Genomic DNA, 24,139 nt, shown 5'->3' on the forward strand with positions numbered 1-24,139 from the left:
TGGCTCCCACGTGAGAAACACGGCTGCAAACACGGCTCTGCCCAGGCGCTGCTGAGCGCTCTCGGGCATGCCCAGGCGCTGCTGAGCGCTCTCGGGCACAGCTCGGACTGGGCGCCATCCCCCCGAGCCGCCAGGAGAAGGATCCGCAGCAGCGCTCCCAGCCCCGTGCGGCGCTGCGGGATCGGCGCTGCGGGGCGGGCGCTCCTCCATGCCCCGCCCGGGCCCGCCCCGCCCGCCGGCCCGCGGGAAGCGGCAGCGGGGACAGCCTCCGGCCGCGGGCTGGGAAGGAAGCCGGGCTCGGCCCCTTTCCCGCTCGGAACCCGTCGGACCTCAGCCCCGCGGGCGGGGTGCGTGCCCGGGCCCGCCCCGCCATGGCGCGGCGGCCGATGGCGGTGCTGGCGCTGCTGCTGTGCCTGCTGCGGCCGGGCAGTGCCGCCCTCACGGGCACCCGGCTGCGGGATGGCGGCGGCCGGGAGCGAGGAGGAGCGGCGGCGGCTCTGCGGGTAGGTGTCCCAGCCCGCTCTGGCCTCACCATCCGCGCTGCGGGGCTGGGGCGGGCTCTGCGGGGCTGTCGCGGGCTCTGCGGGGCTGGGGCGGGCTCTGCGGGGCTGTCGCGGGCTCTGCGGGGCTGGGGCGGGCTCTGCGGGGCTGGGGCGGGCTCTGCGGGGCTGATGCGGGCTCTGCGGGGCTGTCGCGGGCTCTGCGGGGCTGGGGCGGGCTCTGCGGGGCTGACGCGGGCTCTGCGGGGCTGGGGCGGGCTCTGCGGGGCTGTCGCGGGCTCTGCGGGGCTGGGGCGGGCTCTGCGGGGCTGGGGCGGGCTCTGCGGGGCTGATGCGGGCTCTGCGGGGCTGACGCGGGCTCTGCGGGGCTGGGGCGGGCTCTGCGGGGCTGACGCGGGCTCTGCGGGGCTGGGGCGGGCGGAGCGCCCCTCCTGCAGGCCCGGACGCGCTCCCCGGTGCCGCTCCCGGTGCCACTCCCGGGGCTCGCCCACTGCCCAGCCACATCGGGCCGCCGGGGGAGGCGAGGAGGCCTCTGTGTTATTATGCTGTTCTTTGGGTCCGTGAAGTGGTGGGGTTAACTCGTATCTGGAGACGTTTTTGTATATCTCTCAACCACAAGGTTTGTTGTGCTGTCAAAGAAGGACATCAGATGAGTTTGACGCAGCTTGCTGTGTTTTGTCTGTTTCATGTAAATTTTTTGCGCCTAACAAATGCTTTTTTGGTATCTGTTGGAGTTGAAATTAGCGTAATGGCTTTCCTATTGCTAGGGATGCAGGATGAATTTAAGATGAACAGTTCTTGTTATCCAATTTCATGTTTACTGTTACTGACCTTTTTTTTTTTCTGCTCTTACAGTTTTGTTCCTGCTGCCAACTCAATAATGCCCACAATTATTTTTTGTATTCCTTCAGGAAAGTGCCGAAAGAATTAGATTATTGAATTCATTATCAAAAGATAATACAACTGCTGTCTATGGAATAAATCAGTTTTCTCACCTGTTTCCTGAAGAGTTCAAAGGTACATTTTCTGGTTTTCTAGTACCTTTTCTGTCATTTTTTAATTCTTTCCCAGAACCTTGTGTCTTTCACACTTACAGATTCTTCCCGTGCTGATAGTCAGCTAATTTACAATGGCTGGTACCAAACTGTAAGTACTTCTGGAGGACAGAACAATCCTCTTTGTGTTCTGTAGTCTTGCAAGGTTGAATTACCCACAGCCTGAATATGTTTTAGTATTCAGGCAGTTCTGGTTTTCTTTCTTTCTTCTCACTGCTCTTTAAAGCTTTCTTCAATTACAACAGAAGAAAGGAAGATACACAAAGTTCTTCCTTTTTCAAAAAGGAAGATACAGAATGTTCTGCAGTAAGTTCATATTCCCTACCCCAGCACAAGGCTGACCACAATCCAAACAAAGCTTGGAGGTCCATGGCTGCATAATGACAGCTGGAGCTTTCTCAAGCAACATGACATACTTGATTTTCTTTTTTCCTAGAAAACTCTATAAAACTTCCCTTCTTGTTGTTCATGTCTGTTGTTACATTTTCTATTCATCAGAGGATTTAACATCTTGCTTTAATTTTAAATAACTAAACAAAGTTTTTTAGTGAAAACGTAGCAACTTTAAGGTGTTTCAGAATCCTTACTTTATTCTCCTCTTATTTTCCCCTTGTACATGACTAAAACTAAGTATTTTTTAAGTTAGTAAAATGTTTTGCAAATTTTCAAGTAAAAATTTTTTTTATGGAGTGGTTATGGTTATTGTTCAACTTCAGACCCACATTCCCTACCGAGAGTATTTCTGTTCTTTCTGAAACTGTAGAAATACATTCATTCTGGAGCATAATGATTGTTTTAAAATACATGAATTTTCTATGGATTTTAGAATGAGATACAATCTCATGGTTGCAACTGTAGATCAAAATTACCTCTGAGTTCTAGTAAAGTAGTTATTAGGGGGATTTTTTTTTTTTTTTTGTTAATAGATTTAAATATGTTTATATTCTGTGTTTAGCTATTTACTTGAGAAGCATGCCTCACAAACTTCCCAGATACATGAAAGTGCCAAAGGGGAAGGAAAAGCCTCTGCCAAAGAAGTTTGACTGGAGGGACAAGAAAGTCATTGTAGAAGTGAGAAATCAGCAGACAGTAAGTCCTGGTGTTTTCCCTTCCTGATTCTCAGCGGTGGGCTGTAGAGCACAGGGAAGGTTTTGCAGGGACCAGCTCTGCCTGAAGGCTCCTTGGAGCACTGGCACAAGAGTGGCCAGCTGAACAGACACAAAGTCATGTAGCATTTTATGTAAAGAGGTATTGGCTTAAAAGAATGAGGTGTAGGAGTTGTGCATTTAGAAATTGTAATATTCTTTTTGATCTAGTTGAGTGAATCTCCAAATATTTTGCATCATGTGTGTTTTGTATTTTTCTGAAGGAACCAAGTTCAGTACTTGGTCTCATCCCACCTGGAGGGGTGTAGATCCTTTCCTGTAACCAGACCCCACACAGTTATAGTTTGTCCGAAAGTGGTTATGGTCCCTGTTAAGAAACAAGCTGCTCAATCCCCAGTGTCTCCTTTCCATGCTTCATGTAGGACCTTGTAAGGAATAAATTCTGCTGCTTATTTTAAATGTCACAGTTCAAAGAGCCTGGAATTGCAGTATAGATTGTTATTGTCTAAGATTTTTTTTCTATTATGTTTAATTTCATTTTATCATTTCTTAAACTGTAATCTGCTTGTACAAAATTCTAGAAAAACTTACTAATGTGGTTAAAAACTGATTTCATCCTGAGGCCACTTTTTTTTTGGAAAATAGATATCTCACAGTAAAAGCATCCTCAGACCTATCATCAAGAACAAAACTTCATGAGGAAAGAGTCTTTAAAAAAATGCCCATAATGCATTTCCAGCATTCAGAGAGCAATATAGGGGGAAAAACAGTTCAGCATTTTAAATTGATGATAACATTTCTTTTTAATTGCCTTAAAAACAGAATTCAAGGATGATGTATTAAATGAAGAGCATTGGAAGACTCTTGCCTCTTTTTTTCATACCAGGCTTCGAAACCAAAGCTGACTTCCCCTTTCTCTGCCATTTCCCTTTTGTCTCTCTCAGTGTGGAGGCTGCTGGGCTTTCAGCGTGGTGGGTGGCATAGAGTCTGCCTATGCAATTAAAAGAAACACCCTGGAAGAGCTCAGTGTACAGCAAGTTATTGACTGCTCATACAATAACTACGGCTGCAGCGGGGGATCCACCGTTAGCGCTTTGAGCTGGCTGAACCAGGTTTGAAACTCTTTGTAAAAATCCCAAAAGGCTTCATCAGCTTCTCTATTAGCATTCTTATTTATTGGGAAAAAAAACTCATGGGGAAGGTGAAATGTACAGAGATTTTTTTTTTTTAATCACATGTGTGTGTACATATATGCATACACCTATGTGATTGTGTGTATGTATCTATGCTTATTTATTTAGTTTGGAACCAGGAGAGAATTAGTTCAAGCAGAATTCAAATTTAATTGGAACTTTATGGTCCATACATGTTCTTGTGAACTTAACAAATCAGTCCACAGGGGCTGAAAACAATGTTCCTGAATTCATTTGTGGGCATGCAGTACCAGTGTAGACAGAGCCACCTATGCATATGGCATTTTGTGGATTTAAAGCACCTGCATCTGGGGAAAAGAAGGGATCCTGACATTTTCTGCTTTCAAATTTCAGTAGTTTCCCTTGCAAACACTGTAAAATTATGTACAAGTGTATGTGGAAAACCTCAGAATAAAATGAACTGCATTTACCTTTGTTTCCCTTGAAGACCAGGACATTCAAAATGCATTCAAAGTTTCTACTTCAATTGTTGCTAATATATTTCATTTCATTAAAAATTCAAAATGTGTGTTAATAACATGGGTACACAGAAACATTTTAATATCATTAAAATAAAAATACTCTCTCAGATTGAATTACAATATGAATTAAAAATATGAAAAGAGATCTTTCTTTTTTTGAATTAAAAAACCCTCAGAATTTAAGAAAGCATAATTCTACCCCTATAGAGTAATATACCCATGGCTAATAACAGTCTAGATAACTTGTATAAGTTTGAATATCAAGAACAACAGAGGATACTCACCTTTTATTCCTCTGAAAGAACATTCCCTCTTGGCTGCAGAGGAACCACAAATGAATTAGGCTGAAGAAGTAACTGTCATAAATATGCTGTACTCCAGAAGACATGAAAAGCATGAAAGGCTGATGCATATGTCATGTATTAGCATGAGAATTACATGCTAAGAACAGAATTGGACTTTACAGTATTTTATATAACTTTTTGGGATAATTTTCCTTCTTTAACCATCCCAAGGAGAATATAATTTTGTATGTGGAAGTCATTTGAGGAGAATTAATAGTTCATGAATGAACATCTGTGTCTTGAAATTGACAGAATTGCTTATGAGGATAGTTTAAATCAGAGATGCCTTTTAAATTTAGTTTCTTATTTAAAGATTTCTGAATCCCTGCTGAAGCTCAGTGAACAAGGAAACTAGAGCTAGTAAATAGTTATTTCACAATGTGACATTCTTACTTCTAATCTCGCCCAGTACACACTGAATTTTGAGTGGGTTATGTGGTCATTCTCCATATGTTTTGAGGTGCATAGAAGAAAAGTCAAATGCATTAATTTCTTCCTCCATTACCTTCTTGCAGACCAAAGTAAAACTCGTGAGAGATTCAGAGTACACTTTCAAAGCTCAGACAGGACTGTGCCATTATTTTGAGCGCTCAGATTTTGGAGTTTCAATAACAGGATTTGCTGCATATGACTTCAGGTAGCTTTTATTCATTCTTTTCTTTCACTGTCCTTTTCCTTCTGCAAACAGCAATCATGGAGTTAGGTGGAGTGAACAGTGCATTGACCAGGCAAAGGATGTGAGGTTGATTGCATCAGTTCTGTAGCTGTGTGCTGGAGAAGGATTAATGCATAACATCTTTGAGAGTTAAGGCTTGCCACAATGAATCCGCTCAACACTGCTATCATTAAGCCTGTTCAAATGAGAAGGCTTGAAATTGGGTCTTTTAAATTTGCTATAAACTGGAACATAGTCAGTTAGTTTTTAATATATGAACATGACACTGCTTTTGTCAGAAACAGTAAATCCTACCAATAGTGAGTGGAATTTATTGAAAAACATAGGAAGCATTCAACTACTTCAGTATTCATGCATTTGCATATCTACCCACATCCTCTCCAGTCCATGACTTTAGAAACCGTGTTGCCACCTGAACTCTGTAAAAACTTCAGCTTTTTAGGTTTCTGTGTGAAGAAACTTCATTTCTATTTTTTATCAGTGCAGTACAACTACTGAAAAAAGACAAGAAGTATTATTCTGACTAGGAATTGTGTTACTTCTAGCTATAAGTAAACAAAATCAATCATATCTTTGCCAGTCTGTATTTGCCAAATTTACCTAATGAACAGATTTTTAGTGATGAAAATTTCCTGCTCCAGTCAAATAAAACTGTGCGAGGGTGCTAATGATAAATGTCTGATAGTGGAAATGTCCTGCATTTTGATATGTTTGAGGCACATACTTTAGTGTATTATTAGGTAAAGAGGTACTTGTGTAGGTTTAAAAAGCAATGGGAAATTCTAATACAGACTAATGGTTTGTTCAAAGCTTGTTTGATTGAGAAGGGGGATGTACAAAAAGTATGAAGTGCTCTCCACTGCCACTGGCTTGGCCTAGATACCTTTTGCTATTTAATAATGTTATGTGTTTGGATCTACACCCATCCCATAGTTTGTGTGTCCTGTATTTGTATCACTGTGTTGTAGTATATGAAATATATAATTACTGATGTGTGATACGTAGAACTTGGAGGAAAGAGTTTAATTATTTGACTTTTAAACTGTTCTTAACAAGGAGATTACAATCACTCTAATCACTTTAGTGTGCTACCTTAAGTAACTTGGTATTTTTACTCACTTCTTTTGCAGTGGTCAAGAGGAGGAAATGATGAGGATGCTTGTCAGCTGGGGCCCTTTGGCAGTGACAGTCGATGCCATTAGCTGGCAGGATTATCTCGGTGGAATCATACAATATCACTGCTCCAGTGGAAGAGCAAACCATGCTGTTCTTATCACTGGTTTTGACAGAACAGGTGCGTTTCCACCAGCTGAACTTCAGCACAGTAGGTTTCTTTGACTTGCAACTTGCCTTTTGTGGGATAAGTGATTAAAATCCAGAACTCGGTTTTCTGTTGGAAGCTCTTGGGTTTGATGTCACATCAGTTCTGGAAGTTCTGTGAAGATCACATCATCTTCACATCAGCCAGAAGAAAAACTCTTTTTGTCATTGCTTCTTCAGTTTGTAGGACTTCATCCTTGTAAAGCCAAGACCATGGCTGTATGTGTCCTTATGCAGCCCATATCCAGTGTTCCCATACCAGAATATTAGCTCTGTTATCTATGTGAACAGCAGTAGGTTTCACTGACCTGTATCGTCCATCCGTCAGAAGCTGTGTGAGATACTGAAATGCTAATTAACTCTGTGGAGTGTTAGTAGGCTAAAACTTCCCAACTCCCATTTTGTCTCTTGTTCATGAAATGTCTCTTTCAGGTAGCATTCCTTACTGGATTGTACAGAACTCTTGGGGGCCAACGTGGGGAATAGATGGCTATGTTCGTGTTAAGATGGGCAGCAATGTCTGTGGTAAGTCTGGCAAAAAGTAAGTGGTAAAAGCCATGGGCTGGGATATGTTTTCCAATAGCTATAAAATTAATTATCACCATAATATAATATAATATATATAATAAAAATATAATGGGATCCTCAGAGAGGCAGTACAATCATCGCTATGCTTTAAAAGAGATTAAATGAGTCCAGATGGAAAAATAAATGAAGTGGTTGCTAGTTCAACCAAGGCATGTAGTGGAATGATTGAAAAACACCATGTAAAGGCAAAGCTGTATAAGACAAAACAAATAATCAAAGTACTCTTGTCCCTTACCATGCAGAGGTAATGGCACTGTAAAATATCCCGTCATGTGTGATCCTTGTAGGTGAGTGCCATTGCTGTACTCCCTGTAGGTAAAACAGCTGCTGTTCTTGTCTGGTGGGTGCCAGTATCTCTGGGCTCAGTTTAACAAACAAATATGAAAAACTAATCTACCTGGAAATTGTGTACCCTGCTTGTGGCTTTCCTTGTAGGACAGAGATATATCCTTTCAGTGCTAGTTCAATCTCCTGCCCTATTGTTGTTTGCATGAATTTTTTCTTTGTGTTTGAGGGATTCCTGTAGCATTAAATACCCAGTTTCTGCTAGACATGGAGGTAAGGCAAGTCAAGCTCTGGTTTATCATCAGATTGCTGAGCCAAATTGGTGGGATGGTTCCACTAGATATGAAGAGTTGTGTATCTGTGGTAATTTTATGTGTTAGAGTAACCCATTGGCTTTCCCTTCCATGTGTGTTTCACAGCAGCTCTCAGTCATTGCAGGAACTGTTGGATTACCTAAATCATCTGCACATAAAGAATAGACAATATTCAGTTTGCCTGCACTTAGTAAAGATCAGAGCAATGTATCCAATCATAGCTTTCTCATGTTACTGAATCTTTGTTCTTACTGTTGTTGTATAAACAGTTTGGAAAGAGAAATTTACAAGTAGTGATACAGCAAATCAGTTATAGACATGGCAGGGAGAACAGATGTGTTATTTTCAAAAAGCAGGATCTTTCATATTTTCTGTAGTGTACCACACAAGAACAATCCAGCAAAGACAGTAGTTCCTCCTTTTCCCACAGAGATGTTGTCTTCTGATTTAGAGGTGCTCTGAAACCACCAGGACATAAAATTTTGAACATAAAAGCAGAGGAAGGAAGAGATTAGGCTTCAATTATACACAGTGCCAGGAGAGGAAGAAATAAAAGGGTTGCAGATGATTCCCTAGATTCCTACTGTCCTGGCTTGGAGGGGAGAGGGCATTATATGAACATGAATTTTGGGAAGTCTCCACTTCTGTATTTATTAAAACCAAATTTTATGTCATTTCTAGGTATAGCAGATACAGTCTCAGCAGTATTTGTTTGACATTCCTGTGAGCCTCTACAACTGGTCAAAGACCACAAGTATCATGAGGACAGACACTGTATATGAAGGTGGAATTCAAAAAACCATTTTCAAATATAAGAAATGGCTGTAAGGGCAATTCCTGCAACTCCTGGCTGAAGTTTTTAAAAATGTTTTTATTTTGAATTTGTGTTGAATGCCAAATTTCTCATGGATTAAGAAGACTGATTTGCAGAGTGCACAAAGAGAAGCTACAAAGATGGACTGAAGCCTCAAATGTAAAGCTTTATCCAGGTGTTGAATACTACTCCATAGAAAAATCTTGAAAGAAATGATGACAAATAAGAAGGAATTTGAATCAAAAAATCAATACTATAAGAGTATATTTGAAATCATTTGAGTGTAAGAAGAATCATGAGTAACAGTTTAGAAAGTCAGCAGTTACAGAATATATCCAATAGAGTGAGTGTTAAATTTCCCTCATTAATTGAATTCAGACGTGCAACTTGCTGGTAATAAAAAGGTGTCCCAGCTTTGCTGAGCTGTGAAACTGCAGGTGTGGGCAACTGTAACTAGAACTCACAATGAAACATGTAATTCTAAAATGCTCTGAATTTTTCACCTCAAATGCTTTACCTGTATCTTTTAAGAAGGCCTACCATGAAAAGTGTTAAAGCAATTCTGTAATTTTTTGCACTCAATTATTGTACCATGTTTTTAGATCAGTTTTTTATAACTTTTATGACAAGTGCAACAAGTATTTATAATTATATATTGTTAGGTGATGCTGTTTTATTCCTTTAATTGTTAATATTTTAAATGAAAGGAAGACCAAGTGTGATGTTTCTTTACTTCAGGTTTTGCTACTTACTGAATTTACTTGGCTGAAAACTTCAGTTTTAAAAAATGTGAAGTCTTCTGTACTCTTGAGTGTTGTGTAGTCTGGCCTTCCCTGAGTGGCTTACAAACAAAGATAGCACTCTTTCATAACTGGAAAACAAAGTCTGTAATGGGCACAGATAGGAGTAATGTAGTCACAGCAATATGAAACACAGATGTGCCTCCGGTGTTTTTTAGGTGCTACTGACAGGTATAAGTACCTGAAGTACTGTGGTAGAGGGAACTTACCAGAAATTCCAGCCTACACTGTTTGTGTCTTTCCAAAGGGAGCACTTAAAAAGACAAAAGTCCATTTTATAAGATGGCAGTGCTTTATCAGTATTCTATAGCCAAAGTTGCCTTTTATTGTATACCAATTTGAATAAAAATCACTTTAAATGCCTGTCATACTCTTGTTTGAACTTTATAGTTTGCTTTAGGAGGAGACTTAACAAAAGATGAGCTTTAATACTGCTTTATTTGGAACGCAAAGTAAGTACTTATATCTGCTATTTTTAACAGTATTTCTCTGTAAGGGATTTACATTCACATGTAAAGAGATAGAAACATGATTCTTGATGTATTATAAGTTCAGGATGGTTTGGTTTCTGTAGATTCAGGACTTAGTTTTTGAATCTAGCTTTGGAAACTTTTAACCCAAAATTCTTTTTGAAATTGCATTAGAGCTCAGAAATGAATATTCTTCTGAAGGTGATGAGATTGATTATATCCTTAAGTAGTCATAAATTAGTAGCAGCCATTAGGCAAACAAGCAAATACAAAAACATGTACAAATAAGTCATGATCATAATAACTGCATGTACTTTTCTCCCTTTCTCTAGGTGCAGGCTTTAAGAAGCCAGCCAAGAGTTAAATTTGCCCTGGGTTGAATTGGGGTATCATTTTACTCTTAACACAGGCTATCTCAATACAGATTTATTTTCTCTACAAGCAAGTAATTTCTTCCACAGGACAATTGTTCTATTCACAAAGCTGTCACACATAAATACATATTTACACACCCACAATCTTGGTGGGAATGGCTGGGAGCACCACTGAAGGTGAAAGTCAGGAGGTTGTTTACAGCAACAGCCTAGAAAGGCAGGTTAGTCAGAGTCATCACTGCTGAAGTAGGAGCTGTCACAGTATTCTGCTGTGTAAAGGAATTTATGAATGCTTGGGTTCATCTTTGGTATCCAGTGTCTTGGCACTAGAAATGTTGAAAGATTGAACAAATCCACAAACACCTTGTATCTGTCACTGAAAAAGACAATTGGAACAATACTTCCATCAGCATAGAAGGCCATAATTTCTAAATCCTCAGTAATCATTCCTTCTCATGCAAATAACAAGATTCCTTGCACCAGCCCTCCGGAATATTGCAGAGCAAGAATCCAGTCCTGACTTCCTAGGGCATAGAAGATCAGGCTTAATAGGGATCTATAGTAACATCTTTCTTCTGAAAATGCAGAGTCTATAGGGTGTGATCTCTAGCAGAATTTATCTAGGAACAATAATGTTAACCTGACATTGAGCTAGAGTGGGAGACCTTTCTAAGAAAGACCTCAGGCATTCAATCCTCAGCATCAGTCTAACATCTGCTTTCTGCTCTGCCCTCTGTACCATTGGTTGTGATAGTAGTTGCTCACAGCACTGCATGGTGGTTCACAGCTCTTTGACAGCAAACCTCAAAGAAGATCCTCTTTAAGGAGGTTGTGCAATTAGAGGTCATGCTAGGGAATAAAGAAACTCTGTCACACAGTAGCTGGTGCTCACTTCCAGCCTGTGTCACCTCCTTAACTTGGGCTAGCTGGCACACCAGCTGAACAATGCAGGGTTCATATTATTGCTATCACTGTAACACTTTGACTGAGAATTACAGATGGCATGAGTGATCAAAAGGGACTTTTTTGCCTTAGAAGGCTTGGAATTTATATGTCACTGATAAATAAATGTACAACAACCAAGGGGAGATGTGCTGGAGTCCCAGAAGAGAGTCAGCAGCCCTCTGGCCTCCAGTGAGCCATCTGAATTATGTCTCCCAGCATTAGAGTGTTTGTGAGCTGCATTGCTGCAGGTACAGGGGAAACACATTATTTGTACCTCACTGTGGAACGCAAGTAGTGGTAGCCTGAGGAGCCTCCAGTGCCAGCCTTGCCACCAATCATTCTGTGCACCAGGCAGACATGGTTATCTAAATGATACAACAGGAGAAAATAACACATGTTCAGTATTTAAATATAACTAAAGGGTCACACTTATTGAAGGTCATTCAGAGATCTTTACAGGGATACAGAACTCTTAGGTGTTCAGCAATGCAGGAGTTAATTCTGCCATTCTTTAGTCAATTATATAAAATTATTGTTAATTCAGAATGAACACACTAATTATTACACATTACTATGCTCTGTGAATACAGAATTACACATTCACTTATGTATAGATATGGAAGGAGGCAGAAGGAATGTTTGCATATAAAGACATGACATTATGACTTTTTGGGATACATTGAAAAATAGATACCTGTCCCTAGATAAGATAGTACACTTAAAGCAGGTCAGAGAAGTGATAGCTATACCTATGTACATAATGATCACAGAAGCATCTCTTTATCTTCCCTCTTGGCTGAAGTACATACAAAAAGAGTCATTCCTATTGCGTGAACTCCAAAGCTCAATTCTAAGACAGGGTGTAACTCAGAGACAGAACAATTTATTTGCATCTAGAAGAGGGAGTGTCACAGTCAAAAAAGTCAAACTTACATCTCCATTTAGTCATGAGCACATCAAGATCCATAAGGGAGGTAAGAAGCTGAAATGGAACCTGGAAACGAGGCTCCTCCCTTGGAAAATGAAAGAGGACAGTGAGAGCTCTCAGCATAAGCTGTATTTTTCAAAGTTGCACTTCACCAGTGCTTAGTGACTTAAAGCTTGCTTTTCCTAAATTGGTACTGGAATATTACTAGATATTTTAACAAATGCTTCTGCTATGTAAGTCTTGATCTGCCCCTTTATTTTTGAACTTGGAAACAGACTCCAGACCTTTCTAGGACAGGTAAAACAAGGCATTTACTAGTTACAATCTGAGGAGCAGCACCTGGTCAAGCTGCCCAGAGGGGATGTGCAGCCTCCCATCCTTGAAGATATTCAGAACTCATCAGGACATGGCCCTGAGCAGCCTGGTCTGACCTTTGAGCTGCATCTGACTAATCAGGGTTCCTGTGGAGGGCTGAAATAGATTCCTTCCCACTGCCCATTCCAGCCTAACTAAACCTGTGCTGCTGTTCTTAACCTTCACCTCTCCTCCTGCCAGTCACCATCAAAGACACATCACCTGTAGAAGTAGATCATCAAGGCCCCCTTCAGTGCTTTGTAGGACAGTCTCCTCTCTCCTGCAAAATACAAGTGTCCTCAGTTGGCTGCTCATTCTCCTGCAACTTCAATGCTACAACAAGCATTTATAAATAACATGTATAAACCATACAAAGTACATATTCACATATGGTAATAAAATCTACCTTTACTGAGCAGATGTTCATGGCGTTTTTCATCAAACAATGAAAGTAAAATGTCTCTCTGCTTTTGGAATTCAGACAGTAAGTCATCTTTTTCTTCTGATTCTGCTTTGGCCTTTGGTATTTAAAACAAAGACAAGCTTTAGAATTCAACAGGGAAAATTAAGCACTTGAATGACTCATTTTGCAATTTTTATTTAAATAAATACTCTGAAGTTTGAATCTTAGATGTAAGAACTGTATTTTCAAATAAGATACGTGAGTCACTGTCCTTTGAAAAGTGCAATTACCAAGAAATGTACAATTAAATAGATTCCAACACAACCCAGATAAATGAATATTCAAACAAACTGGCAATTTATTGCATTTCTTGATCTAGAGGCCTTAAAAAGTTAATCATAATTTGTTTGAAGTCTGATTTATTTGTTTTCAAGGCAAAAATGTTACATCTTTGCAGAGCAGTGGCCAAGAAAATTGTAAATAAAAAGTTTAGATAAGTTAGAAAGACAAACAGATATTCTCAGGAAGTTGATACATTCTTAATTTTTTTTCATTAAAAATGAAAATATTAAAAAATGTTATTTAAAGCTGAAGATCTTGAAATAGTCAGGGATTTTCTGATGCTTATTTGCCATTGCAATTCAAATGATCACATAGCAGCAAATTGCCATATACTGTGTTAAACAGAAATGGGCTCTTAGTGGGACATTCCATATCCACAGCTCAAGATTCCAAACTTCATATTCACTTTATATTGTAGATGCAAGCACTAATTAATGGTGAAGTTGTAGTTTCAGTTAAATCAAATTCAGCCCTTCCATTGATACTAATCCTTCCCTTTTGCAATCCTGATCATCCATGTATCTCATGCTTTAAATCATCTTAGGTGTCAAATATAAAAAATATTCCTATTTCCTGAAGAATTTGCATTTTTTTCTGCTTCTTGTAGAAAAAGACTGATGAAGATTAAGTGAAGTGAGTGAGAAACTTTGAATAAGCCAAAAGTTAAATTTATGTCACAATATCATTTTGCCAGATGTCTTTGCCTATGGTTCGTTCAAGAGTAAACTGTATACCTGTATCAAGGCAAATTCCTCTTCTAGGCCTTTTAAAACATTCTCTTCAAATTGTCCCCAGAAATCAAATTCTTCTGAGTCAAGTCCCGGAGTTCTTTCCAGCCATGCCTTTAATAATAAAAGCAGTAGTGGTAGTAATGATAATATATTCAAACAATAGCAATGCAACTGCATTATCTTAGAACTACAAGTTATAGCAACATAAATTCTACTGCTACAATTCTGGTTTAGCAATAAGCACTTTACAGTATCCTGCAGAAGTGCTTAGTGCTAAATTCAGCATGTCCATGTGGATGATTTACACCTGCCATACCATAATGGTGCCATACCAGCCCCCTCAGGCTCCAGGTTGCATGGACAATGTTGGAAGACAGAAGCTGTCTCATTCTAAGGATATATTTAAAGCAAACTACAGAAAAACAAACCTTATTCCAACATGTATGTAAGATAAGAGTAATGATAAGTCTCAGAAGGAAGACAGAGCCATCTATAGTTTTTAACCTCTCTAACAGCCATCACTAACAGTGGGACTATTTTTAAAATTTTCCTCCCAAAAGGGCTTATAGTCACAAAAAGCAATGCAAGTGAAACAGTGCATCTACATTCTTAGCTCACACTTCCACAATGCTATTTACCAGTTTAACAGCCAGAATTTTCAGATGAAAGCAAGATGCTGTGAAAAACCAGTTGGTTTACTAACAATTAACTCTCTTTCATGCCAAATTTGTCAAGAAGCCAAAATACAATTGACAGAATTTGCCAACATGCTTGTTTCTCTTAAGGTAGGAGAATTTGTCACTGACACTAATGAAGGACATTCTTGGGAGATGGGGAAAATGTGGCAAGGTCCAAGACAGACGTTGTTACCTCCACAAGTTGCAGTAGTGTTGGTTCTTGCTCTGATTGAAGCAGCAGTTCATGATCCTGTCCCTTGAAGTTATCACGGTAATGCCTTCTGTTATAAGGCACTCTCAGGCTTTGGGGAACTCCAATCTTGTTCTCCAGCAAGCGAAACTGCAGGCTCTGAAACCCCGAGGCTGGGCTTAGGTAGTACCTTTGGGAACAGAAGAAAAGATACAAAAATGCATGATGTTATTTTACAATGGTGGATTTTTCTTGTTCTCTAAAAATCCCCCATATTTCACATCTGAAGAATATCAAATAGCTATCTGAAGACTTTTTTATATGACTGTGCTTAGGAAAAGAAAAAAAACCAAGCAATTTTTATGCGACTACAGTGCAATTAAAATCTCATTTTCTAGTTCTGTATTGTTTGTGCATACACAGGTAGTGCAAACATAAACATGTGAATTTGTGCTTTAAAAGGGCAGCTTTGTGCGTGTGATGTACAGGAGGCAATGTCAGTGAATAGAATTTCCTTTCCAAATAGACTAAGCAGCTGCACTCCAAAAAGCTATTACAAAAATTTTCACAGCAACAACATGCCATTTTAAATAGTCTTGATACACAACATAATTCCTATATATTATTATGTATAATAGTCTATACATGCAATATATAGATCTGCAATATTGTATATTGCTTTATTCTATAGAGTAGAATAATGCTCAAAAGAACTCCAGTGGAGTTTTTTTTTGAAGGATTCATTAATGGGAATCTTAAAGAGTTAAGTCATCTGACCATGCTGAAAAACAATTACATATTAAAGCAACCTGAAATCCCACATTGCTAGATAATTGTAATGCATTTTGAATTGTGAGTACAAGATTTGACAGTGACACATCATTGATTTAATCTTATGTTTACTTATCAAATGAGTATGTGGCTGAAAAGCTGAAGCAGGTATGGATGTAAATGGATGATTAGCCGATGGATTTCCCCTGCTGTAGGGTAATGCTCAATTCAAACAAGTGAAGAAAATTCATAGTTTCCTGCTCTTTTCAATGGGGAACATTAAAAGAAGGGAAAGGCTGCCAAAATGCAAAAGTGGATGGGATGCTGGATGGCACTGAGGTCACAAGACAGACAGATATGCACAAGCGACACAAGCAGGAGAAGAATAGGGAAGGGAGACTATGGATGAAGCTGTAACACGTGGTAGTGTGGTGAAAGGGCCTAGATGTAGAGAGGCAAGAGAAGGAAATGTGAGAGGTGAGAAAAGCCAAAGGATCCAGAGAAAGCCTGAGCAGAAGGCAGAAGAGGTACAACCACCCAGCCCAGCAATGCACTGAGCTGCTACTGGACAGCAGAAGTTATTGGGGAAAAGGACAAGGGGCAGCAATGCTTCCTTCAGCCTCCAGCACTGCAGGGCCAAAGCAGCACCATGCAAACCAAGACAGCTGAAATACCTGTTTGATAATCTAGAGAGAGTGCATGTCTCTCCCCCAAGCTCTTCTATGATTTGCCATGGAGCAAGTCTTCAATCTGCAGTGCCAAGTTTCAACTAAATTGCTATCAGAACTGTGAGCTATTTCTGTTGTTTCTGCTGTTTTAACTTTTGACCCTGAAACCAGTCAGCAGCACCCTACACAAAAGAGTCAACAATTCATTTGTACTTCTTTCCAGAACATGCTGGACTCACAGTCAGGGTCAATTTCATAACTGACCCTTGCACTTTAATGTCATGTTTGCCTCTCCAAGGTGAGCTCTCAACCAACACACATGCAAAATTCACAATCCGTTCTAAGGGTGGGAATTACCAGCTCCTGGATTGCTGTGGAGGAATAGTAAGTCTTTACCTGAAATCAAAGAAGTCCAATGCAGTCATAGTTTCCAAAACTGAGAACTGTTCCACAAGTAATTTCAGAATCAGTGAAATTCTGTTCATTCGAGTAATAACCTTCAGCATGTTCCTCTCATCTCTTACCTGTAAAAAAAAAACAAATAGAGATCATAACCAGAATGGTGCTTTGTCATTTTTTATAGATCTATGTAGTTTTTTCATGTCTTTTCACTGTTGTACATCACTGTAGTTCCCAAGTCCTTCCCATATGAAATCCATAGAGGCAGAATCTCATATGGAACAGAGCACTCTGGTTTTAACTTAAAACTGAAACTCTAAATTTCAAAGATTGAAATATATTTTTTTCTGACTGATGCTACATTATAGGTAAGCCTATTATAAAGGGTTTTCTTTATTTTTCTTTTCTATGCTTTTGACTAAAATAGAAGTCAAAAAAATTAAATTCTAAAAATAATTTATAATTTCCAATATTTGCAATATTATTGTAACTTAATATTATATATATGAAAATTATATATTTTCCATTATAGTTACTTCTAGAATAATTTCTATTTTTGCTCCATTCTGCAAGCCATAAGGCAGCTAAGGAAATTACTTAGAACTTGAGAAGCTAACTGATCTGACAGCTATATCAGGAGAGCACATCTAAAACATGTTCATCAGAAATGTGCATTAGCAAGCAGAGAAGAAGAGAAAAGACTCCATCTGGTGGGAAATAGATAATATTAAATGGAAAATGCAGAAGTTCTTTTTTTTCACTAAATTAAACATTCTGCCTGCAGAGGAGTCTGCTAAAATTCTGTTCAGTTTCAATGGGATTAAACTTCTCTCTGAAATCTGGGCATGCAACCAGGAAATACCAAACTACAAAAAATGGCAGATGATATTCATTTCCCTAACTGCTTGGCTGTGTATTTGACCTTAACATTGACATTTCAATTTCTGATCACAAGCAAGGCTTCATTTTTCACAAAAAAAAAAAAAAAAAAAAAAAACAAACTTCTCTTAAGAACTGGTTGTTACAATTTGATAAAATATTAAACTAAAATGCCAATGAAATTAGGAATATAATGGACAACAGAGAACATTTTCATTGGACCTTGAAAAGAAAGTTCCTTTTTTCAATCTGGTCTAGTTTCAAATCTGCTGCTTAGACACATGCTAATGATGTACTCAAGGTATTTCTCAAACTGCATGCTGTCAGGTTTTTCTGTGGATGTAGTATCAATTCAAGAGTTTTCCTTTCTTACCCACTCTTATAATGTCTGCTTAGCTTTGGACAAATGTGAAGAGTTGCTTATATTTCTAATTTTCAGAAATTCTTGCGCCGTATTACACTGCTTTGGATTATTGCTTCTCTGTTGGATTTACTATTACACAATCACAAAAATGTGTTCTGCTCACAGCAGATATTGCATGGAAGGAGATAGTATGTAGACTTCAGAAACTGAACAAAGGCAGAAATTACTTTTCAACATAAAAATACCTATAAGCCTTCTGCTTTTTAGTTTTGCCTCTGAGCCTGCCTTTTCTGCAGTAGATATTTCCAGCTTGAGTTTCTGCAGTTACTCAGCACTAGCAAGAGAGTATGAGAGCATTTTGGCCAATGAAATTGGCCCTGGAAGGTGATCTACACAAAAGGCATACTTCAGGAGGAAGTAAAATTTTGCTGATCAAAAATCTGTACTAATGGGATATAAGACCAAATTTTATTTGGTCTTTTGATGCTGTTTCTAAAAAGAGCACATGTTCTTAAGTAAACCCAAGTATATCAGACTCAGAGGCAGGAAGCAAGAGAAAATCAGGGCTGAATTTTCCCAAAATTCATATTTGTTTTAACTTACATGACCATTTTGAAAGATCACTCGCACAGAGTCCATTTCCCACAAAATCTGCTTAAACCAAAGTTCATATGCTACAACAAGAAAGGCACTGTTAGCATCAACTTCAAAGTTACTTTTTCTTCTTAGCACCAGGAAAAAAAAAAATTTACATGTTGATTTGAAATTAATAGCCTACATTGACACTGCCAGTGCAAAAGAAGATATATAAAAACTTATTACTTCTTACAGTATTCTGTCCTTTACCTGAAGTATTAGGCAAAATAATCTAGAGTTGAGAATACTGACAAATTTTTTTTAAATATGCTTTATACATCAGATATTTCATCGGCAGATTGCTCATTACAAAAAGAGGAAAGAGAAAATCCAGATCATATACTTCAATAAAGTCTAACTCAACACCTGCTTACAAACTACGTGTTTTCTGTCAGTAACAGAAAATATCATCATGCCAGGGTCTGAAAAACAGAAGGATATGGGCATTAGGGAGTACCTGACTGGTGTGCTGATTTCTAGACAGATTCTAGATGGCTAAAACTGGAATTTCAGAGAAGGCACAAGGCAACACCCAAAATTTGCCTACAATAACCTGCATAGCAGCCTGTTGCTTGGATGACCCCAAGGTTTTCACTGCCTTCATTTCTGTAAGAACAGAACCACCCATGTCTTAGTTTACCAAATCCAAATGTTATACTTATGGCTTCACAAGCAAAGAGTTGATTACTGCCTTACAATTTATAGATTAATATATGCATATACAAAAAGAGATAAAATACAAAGATAATGCTGTGCCAGTGTCTGAAATTAGAAAAAATGGTGTATTGCATGTGTCAGCATCAATTAACTCTCTGTGGCAAAAATATTGGCTAAGTAAACCACCCCTGCACCCCTCCACTTACCTTGATGTGTCACAATGAAAAGATGCTCATCATGGATTTTTTTCCCTTTCTTCTCACTCTCAAGTTCTTGAGCATTCAATATTTTGTTCAGCTTAAAAATAAAGGTAAGAACTGTTCTGTAAAGCTCTGTATGTTACTGCATACAGCTAATTTTTAAGAATAATATTTTTAAAAATACATATACAGACCTCACACTCTAGGTTGTATGAAAATTTGATTAAATTGTCTCAGGTATGACTTTTACTTTTTAATTAGAAAAAATCTTGCCTGAAATGGAACATTTAGGTACCTCAAGTAATAAAGTTTTGACAATAATTTAAAGGGTAATTTTAATTACATAAATATATGTATGCATAGTTTAAAAAAATAGAGAAAACAAAATTTCCAGCATGTTTCCCAGATTTTAGATATATACTGTCCTGTCCCATGAAAACAGAGTTCCTATAGTAAAATTCTTAGTAATCATGCAACAGCATCAGCATAAGAGCTCTGAGTTGAGACAGTAATAATAATTTCAGTTCTGACATTATTAAATTTTTTTAGTCACATTTACAATCTAATCATAGCTGTTTTCAAATTATTCTTTGCAAAATTCTAAAGAGTATGTCAACAAATCAAAGTTAACATACTCTTACTTTAGTTCAAAAGAAGAGTAATTCCCTTCAGTTCACGCTGTCTAAAAAATAAAAACTCAAAAGAACTTCTCGATTCTTTTACTATCTATGGTACTTTATCTGTAGTTATTTCTTAATTACTTCTAGCTTTGGCAGAAAAGGTTTTTTTTTGGGGAGGTTTCTTTTATGTTCCCCCCTAGTCATCATCCTACCCCCTAGATTTACCCTCCCCCTGAAATAGATTTTTCCAGCCAAGTGTTCTGGATGTTCAAGGACATTGCGCAGATCCTGCTGACGTGCAGAAATTGCTGACCAGAGAAAGCTTTTAGTGGTGTGTCACTTTGCAGTTTGCCAACATGGATAATTCCCTACCAACCCCCACAAAATATCCATATTCCTTGCAGTTTGAGAGCCCACCTTGGGGTCCCAGGTGAGATGGGCACCTGTGCCTGCTACGCCTGGAGATGTGTCTCAGTCAGTGACCGACTGCTGGGAGCAGTGTCAGTCACAGGGGCTGCCTCAAGAGCAACCAGCACAGCACACATGAAACCAGTTAACTTACTTGTAGGTATTCTCCATAGATAAGCCCACCTTTGCTGGCTTTATTTATGCCTTCTTGAGATTTGTCATTATTTTCATCTTCCAAAGATAGCTTGCTAAAATTAAATCTAAGAAGAAAATGAAGTAAATATGTGAGTTACTTAATTAAAGAATTATGAATATACCTGTCTTTTTACTAACATCTACAATTCAATCAATGCTTTATTTTGATAAACAGAACCAGTAAAGCAGGCTCTTGATAAAAACTGAAATTCCTCTTGTCACAGTAACAGCTGGTAACATCACATAAAATAACAAGTGCTCAGACAAGTCCTTGTACGATCTCTACTTATTTAGCAACAGCTAAATGACAGCTACAGCTACAGCTGTCTATTTGCTGATAATAAGTAATTCCTCTCTGAGATTTCATATTTTGCACTAACACTTCATCATTTGAATGGAATTAATAGAGCAAACAGAAAGAGGAAGGACTCACAGGTAATTCTTCCCCGCAAAGGGGCACTGGCTCATGGTTTCAGGATCCAAACTCGCTGAGCTGCACACGGGGGAAAATACCCTGATAGTGTTCCCAAACCTGCTGCAGCTCCCTTTTATGTAGCCTTATCTCACTGCCAAGGCCAACCCCCAAATTCCCCTCCTTAGCCCTCAGCCCAACCCCTCTATGCAATAATGGCAGAAACCATCACAGCACAAAGGTCAGGAAGTTCATGTGTTGTTGGCTCTCCAGGACTGTGTTTTTCCCTGCCCGTTAAAAAATGAATGGATGAAATGCTTGTTTTGTCCAATGGCACAAGCTTTTTGTGCTTTTCATGCAAGGTTTCCACCAGTTGCTTCTTTGGATGCATTTGTATGGTGCAGTGTGTAAGATGTAAACCAATGAGAGGTCTGTGTGTGATAAAAAGGCAATATTTAATAAAACCATGAATTGTTAGAGTAGGTTTTTAACCTGCAGCCTTTTGTATCAGGATACTATTAAGTTTAAAAAATTGGACACAGGGAAAGAGAAAAGAGGGATGGGCATGGGGGTGGAAGTGAAAAAACATGTTTCCATGACAGACCAAATAGTGCTTATTCAAAGAGATTTCAAGTAATATATATAATTTTTAAAGAATGTACACAGATTAAGTGAAGCACTAAAAACATCATGAACCTCTCATGCTGGTTTTCCAAGTATTTAATTCAGAATTATTTCTTAATTTTATCTCCTTGCACAAAAATTTCTGTCTCATTTATTGACAAATGTTACTCAATTCTATCTGGTCAACAGCTTAACACACAATGAAGTAACATGTAACTAGCATACACTTCTTCTCTGCCTGCCAGCCCTTTCTGAAAAAAAAAAGTTAATGCTCAGTTTCACTGCAAACAAAACTACAGGACCTCTGTGACCCTGGATCATTTGCTCTCTGCAAGACTTACTCTGCTTAGTGGTGTCTGTGTGGTGGTTTCAGCTGTTCCAGTCCCTTAAGAATAGTTTTCTCATTAAAAAAAGGCAGATGTAGGATGTGGGTGATGGGATAGATACCCCGTTCAGCCAGATGTCATTTCTCAGGCTTTACACAAATCAGCTTAAATTGAAGTTGAGCCACAAGAAATGTAGGACTTCACTGAAGCAACTACCAAGCAAGGTCAAGGAGTTCTTCCTTCCTGATATAAAACCTGACAGAAGAAAATAATCCTCTCCTTACACACACCTACATGTGCTCAGCAATGCAGACAACTAGAGATGAAAGTGAGGACATCACAAACCAAATGCTGAAAGCCACTTTTCACATATTTGCACTCAAACTGCTTGATTTACAAATGTGGAAATCTTGCACATCCATATATCTCAAAAGAAAAAGAAGATTTATCTTGTCATTCCTCTATATCTTCACCTGAAACATCCAGACTGAGCCTGCATAATGAAATCAAGCTGTTATCTTTTCTCATGGCACAAAGAAAGAAAGAATGCAAAACTAGTAAAAATAAGGACAGTTGGAAAATATTGAACTTTTAACCTCACAAAGTATGTTAATGTGTGTTTTCTTGTGCAGTTTTATCGTCTTCTGTGAAATACAGAGAATTATAAACTTCCGGTGCAATGATCTCTGACAGGCAACCTTTACATTGCCTACCCAGCAGGCAAAGGACTTTGAAGTAGCAGAGCCCTTTTACACTCTCTACTTAACAAAACATTAACTCCCTATTTGGGAAGTAATAGTACCATTAATTCACTCAGGGTTAGCAAACTCACTTGAAATCTAGCTGGGGATATTGTCTAAGCAACAACTATACAAACACCCTTTCCAATTCAGCAACAGACAGCCTTCAGTCAATCAAGTAAATCGGCCAGACAAGAGCAATTTAGAAAGTTTTTTCCAGTGTTTCCAACATGTCAAATTCCTTGTTTAAGGACCTCATAGCTGTTTAAGGTCCCAAAGCTGTAAACTGATCAATTCCTAAAGAACTGGGTAATGTTATGGATAACATTTGCATCCATTCATTTAAGAAAATTTAATCTCACACTAGCTGAATTCAGCTCTCTAACTGTTGCAACTACAATAGATCTAAAACTCTCCAAGATCAGTGGAAAAAGATATCTTGATGAGGACTTGAAAACCCCTGAAAAAAAACCACAGACAATGGTTTTCAGACAATGGTTGAAGCCATCTCGATAAGGCTTCAAAGTATGTAACTAACTTGGTAGTAAAATAATTTAAGTGGCTTGTATGACCTGATTATGAAACTGTCTGTTGGTAGTGTAGATGACAGCACAGCTTACAAGAGCCCTCAGGTTTGGATCAGCTCAGAGCCTTGAACTCTGGCATGGCTGCAGACACCCTTAGAAATAAATGTGCTTCTGCCATGCTGCTCAAATCTGGGGCTCACTGTAGGGACCTGATTTTTATTGGAGTGTCCTTTATATCCTGACAGAGATTTATAGCCACTTGGTCCTCTCTCCTACTAGCATAATCATAAACAAGTCTTGATGAAAAAAGCTCTTCAATGTGAATGTATCCAAAAGCAAAACATAACTTTAATTTTCATTGATGGTATTGCTTTTTTCTCAAAATGTACCTTCACTTCCCTTTTTCATGTTGAACACTCAAAACCAGAAAGAAGCAGATCTAGCCACATGCATGACTTGCTGTTCATGCTGCAGATGACTGAGCAAGGCTGTGAAAACTAAGAGTGTGTGCGCCCTTGAGTTTTATTTAGTTATTTGTTAATTTACTTCTAACACGTGAAAGTCAGATAAAAAACCTTCTTTTCATCACAGGGGACTCTTATCTTCAGCAGACAGTGAGAATGTTCTGTTTTGTGACTGGGCTGAATACAAGACCAACAGTTACATACAACAGAACCCCCCCCCCCCCAAAAAAAAAACTCTAAAAACAAAACAAAAAAAAAATAAAAAACCCCACAGCTTCCCAAAACTGCTCTTTGTGGCCTTCAAATGCACTGCCACAGCCTTCATGACCAAGCCTGGGAATTGTTAAGCACCCCTCTT

The 24,139-nt window shown here is 38.9% G+C and overlaps 2 protein-coding genes across 2 annotated transcripts; one reads left to right on the plus strand and one right to left on the minus strand.

Moving 5' to 3' along the window:
- Nucleotides 1–281: 281 nt before the first annotated feature.
- CTSO (cathepsin O) lies at nt 282–9,840 on the plus strand. Its single transcript, XM_058803587.1, has 8 exons — nt 282–503; nt 1,412–1,517; nt 2,511–2,644; nt 3,606–3,773; nt 5,196–5,317; nt 6,487–6,650; nt 7,109–7,201; nt 8,545–9,840. Exons 1-8 carry the CDS (start codon nt 372–374, stop codon nt 8,577–8,579), a joined length of 954 nt encoding a protein of 317 aa, XP_058659570.1. The 5' UTR covers nt 282–371; the 3' UTR covers nt 8,580–9,840.
- Nucleotides 9,841–9,896: 56 nt separating this feature from the next.
- Nucleotides 9,897–21,197, minus strand: TDO2 (tryptophan 2,3-dioxygenase). The gene is made up of 12 exons (XM_058803586.1): nt 21,122–21,197; nt 20,648–20,753; nt 19,472–19,562; nt 18,576–18,646; nt 16,727–16,854; nt 14,895–15,081; nt 14,028–14,135; nt 12,955–13,066; nt 12,771–12,828; nt 12,200–12,279; nt 11,541–11,631; nt 9,897–10,697 (listed from the first exon to the last, which is right to left on the minus strand). Exons 1-12 carry the CDS (start codon nt 21,154–21,156, stop codon nt 10,544–10,546), a joined length of 1,221 nt encoding a protein of 406 aa, XP_058659569.1. The 5' UTR covers nt 21,157–21,197; the 3' UTR covers nt 9,897–10,543.
- Nucleotides 21,198–24,139: the final 2,942 nt, after the last annotated feature.

Source organism: Ammospiza caudacuta, chromosome 4 (genome assembly GCF_027887145.1).
Source record: "Ammospiza caudacuta isolate bAmmCau1 chromosome 4, bAmmCau1.pri, whole genome shotgun sequence".
NCBI classification, from domain to species: Eukaryota; Metazoa; Chordata; class Aves; order Passeriformes; family Passerellidae; genus Ammospiza; species Ammospiza caudacuta.

Bases quoted from the DNA above. Each gene is read 5' to 3' on its own strand.
- CTSO (XM_058803587.1), top strand. From the start codon at position 372: ATGGCGCGGCGGCCGATGGCGGTGCTGGCGCTGCTGCTGTGCCTGCTG. The intron at 504-1,411 runs GTAGGTGTCCCA...GTATTCCTTCAG, and splicing joins GAGCGGCGGCGGCTCTGCGG to GAAAGTGCCGAAAGAATTAG. The intron at 1,518-2,510 runs GTACATTTTCTG...TTCTGTGTTTAG, and splicing joins GTTTCCTGAAGAGTTCAAAG to CTATTTACTTGAGAAGCATG.
- TDO2 (XM_058803586.1), bottom strand. From the start codon at position 21,156: ATGAGCCAGTGCCCCTTTGCGGGGAAGAATTACCT. The intron at 15,082-16,726 runs GTAAAGACTTAC...CTGTTCCCAAAG, and splicing joins TTGGACTTCTTTGATTTCAG to GTACTACCTAAGCCCAGCCT. The intron at 12,280-12,770 runs GTGATGTGTCTT...TCATTTTCCAAG, and splicing joins TTGATGATCTACTTCTACAG to GGAGGAGCCTCGTTTCCAGG.